Source organism: Solea solea, chromosome 15 (assembly GCF_958295425.1).
Source record: "Solea solea chromosome 15, fSolSol10.1, whole genome shotgun sequence".
In the NCBI taxonomy this organism is placed as follows: domain Eukaryota; kingdom Metazoa; phylum Chordata; class Actinopteri; order Pleuronectiformes; family Soleidae; genus Solea; species Solea solea.
The window spans coordinates 9,071,606-9,088,411 of record NC_081148.1 but is presented as its reverse complement, the minus strand read 5'-3'; the positions used below and the strand labels follow the sequence as shown (position 1 = coordinate 9,088,411).

General features: G+C 38.7%; 1 protein-coding gene across 4 annotated transcripts in view; it reads right to left on the bottom strand.

The window, feature by feature from the left end:
* ccser2a (coiled-coil serine-rich protein 2a) overlaps nt 1-16,806 on the bottom strand; it is a 49,068-nt gene that overhangs the window by 12,166 nt on the left and 20,096 nt on the right. For all 4 annotated transcript variants that reach the window (XM_058651205.1, XM_058651208.1, XM_058651207.1 and 1 more), the window contains exons 4-9: nt 11,127-11,220; nt 8,426-8,534; nt 8,112-8,292; nt 7,066-7,131; nt 6,796-6,918; nt 2,277-2,423 (exon numbers count right to left, since the gene is read on the bottom strand). In XM_058651205.1, coding sequence (XP_058507188.1) covers nt 2,277-2,423; nt 6,796-6,918; nt 7,066-7,131; nt 8,112-8,292; nt 8,426-8,534; nt 11,127-11,220 — 720 coding nt within the window. The remainder of the gene's footprint in view (nt 1-2,276; nt 2,424-6,795; nt 6,919-7,065; nt 7,132-8,111; nt 8,293-8,425; nt 8,535-11,126; nt 11,221-16,806) is intronic.

Here is a 16,806-nt window from a genome sequence, read left to right as displayed (position 1 = left end):
CTCAAAATTGGATTGTAAGCAGATTAAGAAAGGGGAAGCTGTAGGAAGTGGTGCCCACAGTAGTTGGTCAGGATGTGTTGCCAAAGCATTCAGACTGTGAGACGTTAGGAGACAAGCACATCCCTGGCGTCCACAAACAGTTAAATATGTTAAAAACAACAAAAAAAACAAACCCCCACAATGTTTTGAAATCTAAGACCAAAAAGCACAGCAATGAATGATTCCCCTGAGAAGCAAGAGTCAAATTGTTAAGGAAAATGTACAAACTGACTTTACATCTGAAAGATGTAAACTTTTTTTCTGGAGTCAATGGTCAAGTTGGCAAGACTCAATTCTCGATCTCTAAGGGCCATGTTGTATACTTCATCCTCTGGGCTACTGATAAGGAAACTTCATAGAAGTGATCAAAAGCTAAAGAGCTAAAAAAAGGATTATAGCTTCTGACCTGTGACACTGAAATTATTCTCCATGGATACGTCCAGCTTCGCACTCAGAGAAAGAGGAGCTACTCCAACACTTCGACACAGCAGGACTTTAATTGTCAGGGGATTAATCACTCAAAAAGAAGAAGGAAAAGGAAAGATAGGATGTATGTGTGTGCATGTGTGTGTTGGAGGGAGGAGTACTGAAAGTTACGGAAGCAAAAACTTAAATAATATTGGCGTTTGAAATGGCAAGGTTTAGAAAAGCCAGAGAGCCAAACTGGCAGTATAAAGAGTGTTTGGGAAAATATGAGAAGCATAAGTGAAGCCTTGCTTGAAGAACACATTGAGCTCAAGGTGCTATACCTGTCAGTGTGAGAGAAAAGCTTTGATACTGTTTAAAAGTAAGAAACAGTTCAGGAAGAAGCATTTCGCTTCTCTCTGTTATTTGTTTACTCTGTACTCTGTGTCAAAAATAACCACACGCAACAAAAAAAACTCCCAGTTAACCTTTTAGAGGAACAGCATGCTCTGAAAATCCAAATGTCACTACCATAATGTGTTTTTCCCCACAACCCTGCAAAACACAGAGCAGGAAATAGTGTTCAATGTAGTGATGACATGGTGATGTAGATTATAGGAGGCAAACAAAGAACAAAATGGAACAAACTCAGTCCTGCTATGTTTCATCTTGGAGTGTGAAAATATACACCAGACACTCCAGGTCACAGATAGATGTTTCCACCATAGAGATGATGTCCACCGAGTACCGCTAGCCCTGCTTTGATAGTTTCCATAGCAACTGTTAAACCACAGGCTCTTGTGGTAGGCAGGCCCACCTTAGTTATTGAGCTTGTTGGTTTTTCCTTTCATTTTTTTCTGTAGCTTCCCTCTATCACATAAAACTATACTTTCAACTAAATATATCAACCAGAGTTGGTTTTTTTCTAGTGTGTGTGGGGACCAGTACTCCTCAGGGAGAGTAAAGCCTGGTCCTTATGAGGAAGTTTCAGGCTAAGATTTAAATTGTGTTTATATCAAGGTTAGGGTGAGGCATAAACTGGTTATGGTTTATGTTAGGGATAACGCAGCGCTTTGTTTAGGCTGCCCAAAGGAATGTAATTCAGTGCAGTGTCCTTAAAAGTATAGCAGTGCAAACCTGTTTGTGTGTGTGCATTAAAAGCGGGTCAATTAGGTGAGTGTTTACTAGGCACCCTGCCTGTGGCACTCATGCTATTGAATCAATAACTTGGCGGCCACAGAGCATGCTATTGTGGCATCACACTGAACTCACGTAACGGCTATCTATCAATCTTTCATCTTTCATATTTCTCTCCCTCTCTCTCTCTGTCTGTCTTTCTCTCTCTCTGTCTTTCTCCAATGAATCTTCCATCCTCTTTTCCTCCTATTGCCCTACTGTACATCTCCTCTGTCCCCATCACTCAAACGTTAACACTGGCCTCACAACTCTGACTTCAGTGTGAGATGTGGGAGAGTGAGCAAGATAGAGTGACAAGCCCACTAACAACCTAATAAATTGCCTGCTATAGAAAGGGCAGGGCGCAGTCATCTAACAGTTTAGACATGCCAGCTGGAAAGAGGCAGAAGATAAATGATAGACTGACTGAATTACAGTAAGTGGGATGACTCAGCAACATGTTGCACATGTGCACATGGTCAGTTTATCCCGATGTGACTGTTTAAATGTGACGTGCACTACTGCACCAAGCAAACAGCACGATAATGGAGGAAATAACAGCTTATGCTTTCAGAAACTGCGGTTTGCAAAACAAAGGTTGAGAGAGTGCACTCCTCGGGGGAGCTGTTATCGCTGTTGCGGACGTTCAGACTCACAGCATGGCTTAGCGGTCTCCAGTACGTCTGGGTGGCCTTGTCATAGTGATGCTGCATCCGTTTGTCCATCTGTCTGTAGCTCTGTTGCTGTAAAGAGGGAGCCCTCTGGTGGTGGCACTGACACCTGACCTGATGTCCCTCAGCAGGCTGGGGAGACAAAAATATATATACAAAGATGAAAGAAAATATTTGGCTATCACATCCATCAACTGCTTCTGCTATAGTGCTTGTTAAAAGGCTTGTCACTTTTGTAGTGCAGTTGAAACCAAAACACACACAGAAAGAAAATCTTAAACAGGCAAAAAGTACTGAATATGCCCTTTCAATACAACACTGCCAACAGCACACTTTTACCAAACAATTTGAAATTATATATTGCTTGAAAGTTAAAAGAAGTACTGGAAATAATTGGTGGGGTTCAGTTCACAACAGGAACTCTCTCCATTTTTTTAGAGGTGAAAAATGTGGAAGAAAACTGGTGGGCAGCAGAAATCACTGACAAGAACTAACAGTCACGTACTGAAGCCCAGGTTGTACATGGCTGGAATTGCCTTGATTACTGATTACTTTGCTTTAACACTCAATAGCATGTCCCTTCTCATCAGTTCAAATTTTAGATACAATGTAATGTAATACGTTATTAATCTTGTTAAATCGTGTTCATTCTGGCAGTAACAAACAAGGAAGCAAGTAATAATACCATTACACGTGATACATGTGGGAAAACAACAATAACCTTTATTATTTAAAACTTTCGCATGAGGTCGCTTTAGGTGGGGAGTGCCAAATCCTCTGAAATAAGGAAAAAGGACGATGCACTTTTAACACATACAGTACACATACACGACTGTCTCACTTTATTTTTTATAAATATTGAACCTATTTAGTAGGTTTTAGTGTGTCAGCAACAGGTGGAGAGATTGAAAGTCAAGATGTGTCTGCTTTAGAGCAGCAGTAGAGAATAATCACACAGTGAGAGGAGATGACAAAAACTTAAAAATATGTCAAATATCCACTGACAGTGTGTGAGAAAGAGGGCAAGAGAAAGGGAGAGAGAGAAAGACAGAGTGAAAGGGTTAGTTAACCTTGAAGTATCTACACCAGAATGTCTGTCATCAGTTTGCTCATATATTATATATATTACATATATTTGATGTATCTCAACTGCAAATCTTTGTTGTCTTTCTCCTCTTGTCAAGACGTTTTTGAGAGGGGTAGTAAGGATTTTTAGCTTTGGTATCATTCAGTATTTATGATGCTTAACGCTGCTCTCTGCTCCCTCTGAGCATGTGTGTTGAACTGCTGGGTGGAGCAACAGACTATGCACAAATTAAAACTTATTTCACAAATATACTGGTAGCAACGCTGTTCTAAGTGAAGCCACTATTCCAATTCAACATGTTTTTCTTAATATTTAATGACACATCATGGTTATTTTATGACTTCATATAATACATTTCTTACATATAGCACCTATAAATTATTTTGTTTGCTCCTTTGTCAGAATTATTACGAATAAATCAATGTTATATAACTGAATAATAGGCAGCTCAGCTTGTCTGTGTTGCATATACCACATAACAACCCCACAGAGGTTGCTAGTATTTTGCCAGCTCAAACAAGAAGAATAATCATGAGCAGCCTGCCTCAGTAGCAGTGGAGGCAGAATCCAAAACTTCATTCTGTCAAGTAGGACCGAGAAATCTACTTTCTTTCTTTGATCGTTCCACTACTCTCTCTCCCATTATTTAATTTTTCATTCTCTGCTCTCAGCTCTCCATACACAAACACACAGACACGCACACATATATTGTATATTCAAACTTTCTCCCCACCACACACAGCTCTTTTATTGTTTTTTTCTTTCATTACTCCATTATGTTCAATTTAGTCGGTTCCTCCTTTGTGTCTCTCAGCAGTTTCTCTGCATCACTTTGCATTTCCTTCTTTGCTTACCAACAGTAGAATCATCTTTTATTCAATGTCAAGGACAAACTACAGGTCCATTGCCTTTTGACTTCAAGGCCTATATGAGCATCACATACCTGCATTTGTTCTAGATTGTGCTCTAAAGTGGTGGTTTTAACAGTTTGGCTTGTATGTAGGTATATCTTTTTTGTGCTATAATTGTGCTGCTGCATTTTTTTTTGTTATATCTGAAGTGTTTTATAACTGCATGCACACTGGGCATATTTTGCTGCATATTAAAAACAAATCTAATGTTTACTTTCAAAAACTGAGGGCTCATCGGTAGATAAACACTGATCTAGGCCTTGTGTGCTTTATTTGCCGTTGAAGCCTGTGCTGCAGAGGCAACCGAAAGCCAGAATTCACAGAATTCCATTTTCAGCTTTCTGCATAACATCAACTGCCAACATGGCACACTAGAGCTGTAATTTGTTACTTTTTAAAAATAAATGAATATCTGTTACATTAAAATCATTGCCAAATTGAGTTCACACAGAGCTAATTAAGCCTATCAGCTCCAAACAACACTCTCTATGTTTCTCAGTATAGCAGTTTTTTTGTTTGTTTTCATGTCTGTGGTGACATTTCTGTGCTACATGCCTGCATGTGCAAATCTGCCTGGTCTCACACAGCAACACTATGGCTTATAATACCACAAACCACCTAGACAAGGTGAAGAGGATTCTTCTGAATGGTCAGTAGGACATTGTCATTGTTGCTACTACTTTTTGTTTTAGCTTTTATAGTTGGTGTCTTTAGATACGTCAAACGTCAAAAACTGTCTCGTTTACACCTTCACTAATGCTGTTGTTTTTTTAAGAAAGTGGTCTAAAAGGGATTGTACTTGTTGCATCATCGCATTTAGATATATTTCTACATTTATTCTACATTCTACATTATTTTCCTTCCATTTGTTCCACGTTTTGATTGTGTGTAGTTTGGTTGGCTGTAATATTTTATGTACAGGTGTTGACCTGTTCAGATAAGAATGCTCTCGAGCTGAGGTCACCCAGGTTACCCAGGGATGAGCTGTAGGAGTATTTACTGTAGGAAGCCCCTCAAAATCTACTATTGGCCATGTACAGTCCCAGGGTGTTTTGGTTTTGTAGACTGGGGCTCTCTCCCTCTCTCTCTCTGTGTTTGACTTGGGTATGGTGGAAGTCAAACCAGGTCCACAGTGTTTTGGTAATTGCTCGGTGGTCCACGGGGGCAATAGAGGTTCCACACTGGAGCTTTAACAATAAGTCAGCAGCAGAGCGGAATGTCTCGGTTTTCATCTTATACTACATCCTCCAGCATCTTCACTCTTCTAGCCTCTACACTCATTAATTTGTAAAAAATAAAACATTTTTCCATATATCTTTGCTTGTTGAGGGTGAGAGGCCAGCAATATTGCAATGATGTTAACAGCATGTTGTGGGTGAGTGCTAACTTTAATTGGAGGGATAGCATGCAGTGGGATGGCTTGTGGATGATCCCCGCATTGACATTTTGGTATTTCTTGACATGGTGGGGATTTTAATAATGGCAGCAAGACATACAATTGTTTGGCTAACAAGGAAGCCTGGCCAAGACATTAATGAATGTTAGACTGAAGATTGAGCCGCCAGTTGAAAGTGAATAGAATGTGAATATAAATATGTGAGTTTGTAGCTGTACCCACCATACACACTGCATTGGACTTTCTCTACAGGGTTGTTATGTTTAATTTCTGCTGGTCCTCCTTGTTCTTCTTTTCTTTTCATGTTATCTCTTTGTAAGATCTAATAAAGCAGGAATTGGTGTAAACAAAAGATAATGGAAGCCAACATTTGTGCCTAGACATGCTCAACTATCTCAGATCTGTGAGAGTTGCTGCCAGGGAGGTTGAACTACCAGAAGAGAAGCCTCTTGCTCCCAGCACCTGAACACTATATGAAAGCAATCAGCAAATATGAGCCGAAGCCTTTGTGACCTTGTTTGTGTATGCTTTAAAAACACACATCTAAATCCTGCAATACTCACTCAAGGCTTAGCTTGTATATTGTATTGTATATTCTACATGTTGCTCTAACAGGGCCCACACGGTGGTGTAGTGGATTTCTCCGGGTTCTCCGGCTTCCTCCCACAGTCCAAAAACATGCAATGTGGGGATTAGGTAAATTGGACACTCTAAATTGACCATAGGTGTGAGTGTGAGAGTGAATGGTGAATGGTGAGAGTGATGGCCTGGTGAACTGTCCAGGGTGTACCCCGCCTATCGCCTGATGTCAGCTGAGATTGACACAGCACCCCCCGCAACCCTCTGGTGGAGGATAAAGCGGTAGATGATTGATGGATCGACGTTGCTCTAACATTTACAGCATATGAGACATGATGAGGGTATTTTTATAAAATACTTTCTGTGGAGGGTTTTCAAACTGTACAATAACATTTTTTAACTGTGCACCAAAAGGTGAGAATATGAGGGCATTGTACAGTGTATTTCCGATAATGTAAGGTAACACTGCATATAATGTATACAATTCTCTTTGTCAGACATTTTATTATTTCATTATTCACATGAACTCACCATTTGTTCCCGCTGATGTTGTTGTTGCAGCTGTTGACACTGCAGTGTGAGCTGAGCAATGGTCTTGTCTCGATTCTTCAGCTCCTCTCTGAGCACCTGAACTTCCTTAATCAGCTCACCCAACTGGAAACATACCAACACACACTTACAGTCTTGGTGAAAGGACACAGATTAACTCAGATGCAAAATGTAGAAAAAATAAAAAATATACACTGTGCAAACAGCACATTCAATCAATCACCACTGTGAAGCTAAGGTAAAGTTACTTACCTGTGCTGCACTGGTATTGTCTTCATTCTCCTCAGGAGCCTCTGCTTTAGAGTTTGCATCCTCAAGCTGGAAATAAACAAAAAACACACACACACAATTACGCACAAGCAAGAGGAGAAACACACAGATACGGAGTACACAGTGAGCCAGATCAATGACAACAGCCTTAGGCATGCCTTAAGTGCAATATTTCACTATCAGTGTATAGTTTTACTCCTTAGAACATATACTTTACCAACCCAGAGCTGTCAACCACTGATGTTTGAAACCTTAAGCAGAGTTGATATGTATGTTTTTGAGCATGCAATATAGACTATTTATTTCATCTAGTCTGCAGACTGTTCAGTGCAACTATACAGCAACTATTTTCGAAGTATTGAAGTAAGTATTTCGGGATGAAATGTGGCTATGTTTTGAAAAGTGTATATTTTATCTGGCCAGGTTAATAGTGGCATGGAAAAAAGAAAGCAGAATATTATTCTTACACCACATTTCATACTAATTACAAAACTAATTACCTTTTTATTTTGTTGAATAAATGTGTTTTTCAGTCAACTACTTAAAACCCATTCAGGTATATATTTAATTATCAAATCAATCTTAATTTAAAATCCCTGTCTAGAGTGAATATCACACATCAGTGAATATCACATACAGTATGTGGCAGAGGGCAGAATGAGTCATGGCATTCAGAATCAGAATCAGAATTTTTCTTCTCGCAGAGTGTGCAGAGTGAAAAGCTTCTGTGTATTTCTGTGATTGACCAGATGGGACTGTGTGTTATAGTACGCTGGGTTTTGTGTATTCAATTCTATTTTGTGACATTCCAAAAAAATGTACTGTCTTGTATTTGTCACTTGTACCCCACCATATACTCATCTTACTAGAGAGCCTAGCTTACTCTTTATCTTTTTTAACTTTACCTTAATATCTTTCTTTGTTGAATTTCAAATGCAGTGTATATATACAGTGTAGAAAGACTGCGTGACATATTTATAAAGGGATGCAACAGCATTGGTACTGTATGTACTATGTGTGGGTCGCACCTGTAGCAATGTTTTGAGCTTCAGCAGCTGGTTCTTGAGCAAGCTACAATCTTGCGTCATGTGTTCGAGTGTGAGCTCATCCAGCATTGCCATGTTGCCATGGTGCTTGTCTTCAGAGGGAGGAGGACGTGCAGGAATCCTGGAAGACTTTAGTCTATCATAATTCTGGAAGACATGAGCCCTGAGAAAAAGGCAGGAATAGATAGAAAAGCTGTCACAGAGAGGCAGGCTGAAACACAGTGGTGTCACTCATTTTATTTCCACTTTTCACTAAATGTCTAGCAGTGATTTGTAATATTTCAAGCCTAGCCAACCTGCTGTCATTGTTGAAATGTCCTGATCCTCTCCAGCGGTGGTGTTTATGCTGCTGCCCCTGTCGACCGGCCCACTCTGACCGCTCAATGTGGGACATCCTGTCCATGTCTATATAGGCAAAATTTAGAGCAGAAAGAGCCACAATATGATGAACAGGATTTTTTCAGGCTTTCACTACCTGTGAGTAAATGTTTCATACAATGTGGTAATGCAGAAAAAACTGTAACTGTATATAAAATAGTAAATTCTGCATAGATTTATCTTATTCTTAGTGTCTTTGAGCTGCCTCCACCATTAACTGTAAACAAGTTACATTAAACACATTGTCAGGGTATCTGTTTCAAGGAGTGGAAGAAAACACAGTATTTAGCAACACACAATAGCATATAGTTATGAAATGGACTATGGCAGCAACAACATAGACAACTAACACAAACGCCAAGACTTGACTGTCTATGTGTCACTAGTTTTTGGAAAGGAGGAAAAAAAAGAGAGACAGAATTCAGACATCGTGGTTGAAATACTTTACCCCAAATGTGTCACCTCACCAAATAGCACAGAAGCCAACAGCCTGTTCCATACTGAACTGTAACAAAAACAACTCCCTTTTTCATTCAGCTCAGTAAAAAGTCCTCAAAAAGTAAAATACAAAAGTGGAGAAGAAATCCCTCAACAGCAGAAACGGAGAGTGGGAAGAAATGACTCCTTGTCCAGTCAGCTGGTGAGCAGTTAAAGGGCCAGGGAGAGAAAGTAAACTCCGCTCGCAGTCCACACTGCCTGATTCTGTTTGTTGACAGCCTTATTTTTCTGGGAACTCCCTGGGAACTGGAGCTGGGGAGAGGAGGACTGTGGTGGTGGTGGTGGTGGTGGTGGTGAGAAAGCAGCTGAGGTAACTGGTTTGTATCCAAAGCTTATAATTCACCAGCTGAGGCAGGCAAGGGAGAAAAGCTGAGGACTCTCTCCTGTCAACGGATGTGATAGCTGGGTGAAAATGCTACATGAGACCCCTTCGATACACCCATCTTTTGTTACTCTTCTTCTCCCTTTCACTTCTTCCGGTTTTGTGGCAGATGCTGAATTCATTTACAAGAAAGGAAACACCCTTCCATGGCCCACATCTCAGGGCCTGCCCTGTGGGTTGGAACTCTTTAGCCTCTATCTTTCACTCTATGTCTGGAGACTCTAACTCTAGCCATGACAGAGAGAGCTATAAATATCTCTTCCCAAAAAAAGAGTAGGCAGAGATGGCACTTCTATTCACATTCCTATCCCTTGCTCTCACTCTCTGTCTCTCCTGTAAAAAAAACAACTGTTTACAAACTTAAAGAACAACTGCAGGGATATAAAGTTTGTTAGATACAACAAGCTATAACTAATGCAATTAATACAAGAAGCCTCTCAGTACACTTCACTGAACATTCTACAGCCACTAAATGTAACTTAAATAAACACAAGCACAAACTTTAAATATGATTAAATCACTCTACTGCCAGACTGTTGCACTATACTGCATTCATTTTAGCAACATGTACCTAATAAACCGGTATTTACACTATTTCAGCGTGGGTATGTGTGTAAAGGATCACCTATAAAATAAGCCATATTTGTACCGATGATTCCACAATAAAGTAGTGCATTAAACACATAATCAGTGTACTGCATAGAACCCGGTTTTCAGAGCGACAACTAGAAATGACTACCAAAAATTCATGTCATGTCATAACAGGTCAATACTCCTCAACCCTTGTTTTCCTTGAATACAAAAACTGTGATGCTTACTGATGAATCCATAATTACATTATCCACACCATTATCACATGGTAATAGTGTGACCCCATAACCTTTAACATCTGCAATGTTATTTTACTTAATTGTAATGAGATGTGTCCTTGATTAAATTTACAAAGTGAAAATGGATGATTGGAGAAAATAAGTTCACAATGTGGTGTCGAAATGGGAGCGGTGATGTAATGTGTGAACAGTAATTGAGGTATTAAGGCTATTAAGTTAATCATGCAAACATCATAGTGCTGTTGTCAAGGAAATCAGATAAACTCTGCTCCTACTGCAACTGCTAATATAAACGGAGCCAGACAGCTGGCTAAGTACTTCTCCAAGTCAGCTGCCTCATTGTCATTCAGAGCCAGCTGAGGGGCAGTAGTTGAATCGTGATTTAATAACTTAAAACTCTAGTAACAGCACATAATAGACAACAAGATGTCCATTCAAAGATTTTAATGGATACTACAGAGACAAATGGTCACCCAAGGCAGGCCATTATTAATGTATTCAAGGCATTATATGAGAAAGAAGAATAACGCTGACAATAGCAAGCACAAACCTTACTAATGCATTAATTTACAATTGTGGCCATAACAGTTTTGCTAGAGGTGTTGGAAATTGTCATGGCCACTGTGTAACCCCATGAATTTAAATCCTTTGTGGGATAACTGAATTTACAGTGTCTGTGTCCATGTCTCAAGTAGGCTGTGTGGAACTTTAACAGGTTTTTTGAAGATTAAAACCTTGCTTTGGGATTAGATTTAAAGTTAGAATTAGGTTTAGGTTAGGGTTTAGCATTTAGTTTTGATGGTTAAGGTTTGGGTAAGGCACTAGGGAATGCATTGTGTCTATGTGAGTCCACACAAAGAACACGAAACCAGCATATGTGTGTGTGTGTGTGTGTGTGCGCACACTCACCGTGCAAACCATCTTCTGGCAGGTCCACATCTAACATGAGGTCATCATCATCCAACTCTCTGGTTGCTAAAGGCTCCAGGTTGTTCAGGATATCCTGAGAAGAAACATAAATGCAGCATTAGAGGCACATTAGGAGTGCATTAGAGTCATATTATTTTGTGCCCGGGCAAAAAGTGTGAGCTCTGCTAGAAAAAAGGTCAAGGGCCATGTGTTACTGTCGAGTAGATTTGCACATCTACTCAGTAAGAAGAAAACATAAAACAGAAAGTATCAGCAATACTGTAGGAGACAAAGAAAGGAACAATAGGTGAAACACAATGTCATGTCTTCCAAAAATCATTATAGCTGTTTTAATGTCTTTGGTAAAACAGGACATGATTCAGTGTCTGTTTTTCCCCAAAGACTAGTGGTGTGAAACATGAAAAAACACACTCTCCCTGATCTCTAAAACATTATAATTAATATGTCTTTTAAAGGTGTCCATCATCCAAGTTATCGTCATCATCAGGAGGTAAGTGTATAGGCAATAAGACTTGCTTGAGTAAAGCTGAAAATGATGACAATTTATGATGATAAATATTCATTTATTAACGTCACATAGACTATTCATTCTTTCTAAAGAGATAAAAAGAAATACAATTTGATATATATTCACTTATTACAAGGCAAGTCTTGGCCCGAGTCAAAAATGAACCACCTAACATAAATGCATCAGCACAGATGTCTTATTAACAGCTAAGTTATAGCAGTATGGGTAGAAATTCAACATTGTGATTCCAATATCTGTAGCCTTAGATATCAGTAATGTCTTCTAACACCACCACGGCCTATTCTTATTGCTATTCAACCAATTTAAGTCTCTATATAAATGTACAGAAGAATAGCATGTAATATAATCAGTCCATGAATGTCAGATATACCAATATAGAATAGAGTGACATGTAATATTGTAGCAATTATCATGATGTTTTAACTGTATTAGTATTGTCATTTTATGACAGTGACGTAATATTTAATTATTATTGCTTGCTTTATTAATTTCATCAATAACCACAACGTAAGAAGCACTAATAATGTTCAGCGATACCATTTTACGTGATTCTCTCGCGAAAACACAAGAGGAGGAAGAGACACAGATAACAAAACAGGTTTCAAAGGGAAAAAAAACTTTTTTTTCCCTTAGTTATGAAGGATAATAGAGGATGCTTTGAAAACCAAACAAAAACACTTCTCATAACAGCCTCAGAATATGCAGCGAGTCTGCTGTGCTGCTGACTGCAGAATTATTCAAAGTGTATACCCAAAAGCAAAAGAAAGAATCAGTAGTTCAAAGCTTTATTTTTCAAGGCAATTTTGTGCTTCACAAAACCAAATTGACAGGGCTTTTAATACCAGACACAAGCATAAAATTACCCATTATTGAAAATATCATGAGTAGTATGATAGTGAACTGGCACACAGTGTTTCAGGTCTAATGAAGGAAATAGAATAAACAAAAATACACATGTGCAATATTCCAAATACTATCAACCAAGAACAATAGGGAAGGGTGGAATATCAGCAGCTTGAAGATTCCTCCTTTACCCTGTTGCTCACATGTCTCTTGTCTCTAACCTCAGACTCTCTAAATATGACAATGTCAGTGTAATGGATGAAACTAATATTTGATCAAGCAATATATAATGACACATCTTTTTCAAATTGCTCACTTTTTCGACAGTCTGTGAAATTCTGGACACTCACACATTCTTGGTGAAGTGTTAGAAATGTTCTGGCACCAGAATAAAGGTGTAAACGATTTCTTTTTTAGCTCTGGAACTTTTCTTCCATCTGATAGATCCTGTGTTTGTTAAAGAAGATATGGACAATTCATGAGCCACACAACAAAAAGCAACAAACACCAGAAGCTGCCATCAGTCTGCATTCCTACAGTTGCAATACTGATGAGCACTTTGAGCTCTTTGACCAAAGTTTGATTCTAAGTCATACACTGAGGTGTAGGTGAAGTGCAAGATGCTTCTAGAGGAACCTATGGGTCAAACCTCAAGCCATAAGTGATTAATAGTTACCTGGCCAAGGTGCAGAGGTTAAAACTAAGTCACATAAGTAAAACAAGAAGTGTCTGAATTCTGTAATCTCTTAAATAACCATAAGGGAGCGACTACACTTGAAGTAGAAGTCAGATTGTATGTATACAACCACACTAGTTATGGACAAGTTGTGTTTTTCTTTTATTTGAAAATTCCCTATCACTTGTTGAAGCCACTTTTAAACATGCATTCAAGTGAGAAGAAATATGTGAGAACAAAAATGTACACAGTAGTTGCTATGGACATTATCCAGAACCTCTCCAGACAGCTCAAGTCAAATTTCCAGATAATGTCTAAGTCAGTCTTTGTGTGAACACAGCATGAAACGTTCCTGACAATTCTGAGTGAGTGTTTGGGTGAGTGTCCTGCCTTCTGAATGCTCAAGTCAGGCTCCACCCTCTGGTATGAATTCTCTGGAGATGAATCTGCTGTTTTGAGAAGTCCAAACAATGTCAAAACACCATTCTGGAGACATTCTTCAGAGTTCATGTCTGAAACTGTTTTTTGTCCGGATGGACAGATATTGACACATGATGGCAAAGTTTTCAGTTCGCCTCTTATGAATCCTGACTATGCAACTATTAGTTGTGAGCAAAAAGTGCTGCTTCACTTCTCTGTGGTTCAACAAAAGAAATCACACTTGTTGTTTCAAGTTATTATTATTACAATCTTTATAAGCAAACAAGAGCAGCGTATAACATCTGCTTCCTTTTTACAGTAACACAAGCATGCCTAGTGTGTGTGTGTCTGTGACTGGACATGTGACATATGTTTTGACTTTTTCAGAGCCAATCCCTGAATCAGCACTGAACCAGTTTTAGATGACTTATTTTATTCGAAAACATTTACTGACTATCTGCCTCTGTCCCTTCATCTTCATTGACCGTCTTGTTTACAGCATGTAGCTCCAGAGGAAATTACATTTCACACTTGCAGGACACAACAGCTGAGAGCGCTGATAAATCGGGATCATATCTCAAGAGAAGTGTGTGCGTGTGTGTGAAGAATGTCCAGTGCATGTATGTAATACTTTGCTCTGTTTAAACTGGGCAAAATGTTGAACCAATAACTTTTAGATGTTTTTCTGACATTGACTTCTCCCACTGAGAAAGACAAAGAACTGTTCTGCTACACATCAAGAGTAAGCACCCAGAGAACAAACCTACATCAAGGTAAGCAACTGAAAAAGGAATCCTGAATCCAAATCACCACCAAACTCATTAACTCACTAATTATGTCGTCCTTGGAACATAACTTCTACATCACCTGAAAGTTTCATCAAATCCCAGCCTTTTCAGTCAAAAATAGGCAAAAATGCAGTCTACTTCCTCCTTGAAGATAGCTTTTGTATCACAGTGGTGTTGTAGAGTTGAGTAGAAGAGTTGATGTTTATTTTCCCGTGACAAAAGAAAAATCTGTTTTACAATTGATGAATTCCAAGAACTAGATAAGCTGCAGATCCCGATCAACAGCTCTTATGAACCATTGCCGAAATGGATCTGAAGAGGAGCTTTGAGCCAATTAAACTGTAGCTGTTGTACTTGCCATTACTGAGGAATTCATGATTTTACTTTTTAGCAATATATGAATTTGATTCAGGGTGAGCATATTTTTATATATCTTCAACACCTACAGGCACTCCACCAACCCACCCCCTGCGGCAAGAGCATCATTCAGAATCTGACTAGAAGGTCTTCTAATGTGTTTCATAGAACAGCTTCTGCTCCCACCGTAACATCGGGTAAATCTTCAATCCAAACTCGGCTGGTTCAAACACTGATTAAAACTTCATAATCATTGGGAAAGGACTGAGGCAGAACTAGTCTCACTTTCACAGTTTACCCTCAAATGATCTGTGTGTCTAAGCGACTCACTTGCAAGGCAAAATAAAAGCTCATTACAAAACCTAAATTCTACCCATTACATTCTCTGAGAGAATCTTTTTTTGGATCTCTGGTAGACTTTGCCTCTTTGCCTGATTGAGCGCTACCGTGTCACTTAAAATTCAAGCCACAAAACCCCAGATTAGGCAGCTTGCTATCAAACAACTTCAAACAACCACAAAGTTCAACTTATGATAAGAGTGTAAAATCAATAGGTGCCAGAGAGATGTTTCCAAACTCACTGTACTTGTTCCTCTCAGACATTCCTGACGTGCTCTACTTTTTCGTTTCACATGAAGTCAACTGCAGCTTTCAGACCAACACCTTTCTGATAGATTCTAAAAAAAACCTCAGTACCGTCAAAGAAAATGGGAGAAGTTAAAATGAAACGTATCTTATACCATAATATGAAGGTGGAATAATTTTCAGACTAATGTCCAAAGAATAATGCAACAAAACTAATGTCTTCTTTAACGGTGTGTACAGTATGTGTGTGGGGGTCATATAGATTATGTATGAGGTTGTGACATTAGCAGCTCTTTTACTAGGGATTGATGGATTAATAGTTTGGCCAATTAATATATTGTTTAGCTTTTAATTGCTTGTTAATGTGCAGCACTAGTTAATGACTACAACTTCTGCATAAAGACACAAACTATATCACACAAGTGTGTTTGAATGTATTATCATTCATTATTTTGTACACCAGCACATGTGGCTGATGACAGGCTCAGTGACCACTTATAAAATGTGTATCTACATTATATGCTATATTATATTGCAGAAAGCTTTTTATGAATAATTGATTATTCTCTATTTACTTTGTTTCCCGATGTTCATTCAGTCGTGGAAAATCAAACCGTTCCAAGTTTCAAAGTAAAAGCCTTCTGGAAAAGGTAATGGTTTATACCTCCTGAACATCTGGAATTGTGTAAAACTCAAGCAAGTGTTGAGCAGGACAAATTCGGTTGAATATAATCCTACATGTTCCTAATACTCATTCACTCATCTTCTACCACTTTATATATTATAACTGGACTGCAAGAGGAAACTGGAGAACACGGAGAAAACCCGGGCACACATGGGAAAACCCTGCAAACAACATGCAGGAAGGCCCTTGTTCCGACCATGTCACAAACCCAGGTCTTCTTGCTTCAAAGGCAAGAGAGCTAACCACTATACCAACTACAGTATGTGGCCTCATGTTCCAAATACACCCCATGTATTGAATTGAGGAAAAGAACAGGAGTAACAAAAGCCCCGTTTCTGTTTTTCACAGGGTCAATAATAGAGGCTGTATGGAGGTTTTAGAGCTGCAACTAACGATTATTTTCATAATTGATTAATCTATCAATTATTTTCTCGATTAATCCATTAATCATTTGGTGTTCAGAATATCAGAAAACCTTAAAAAAATTGTGATCGGTGTTCGTCAAACCTGGAAATGATGATGTTCTCAAATGTCTTGTTTTGTCCACAAATCAAAATGATTGACTTTTAATTATTTCTTTGTAATCCAGAGCAAAGAAATCAAGAAAATATTCACATTTCAGAAGCTTAAAACAATCCAAAATCTTGCTTTAATCATGAAAAAAGCTTCAAACCGATTATTCGATTATCTAAATAGTTGTCGATTAATTTAGTAATCGATTAATAATTGTTTCAGCTCTAGGAGGTTTGTTTAATTAATTGTCTTTTGAGTGATGG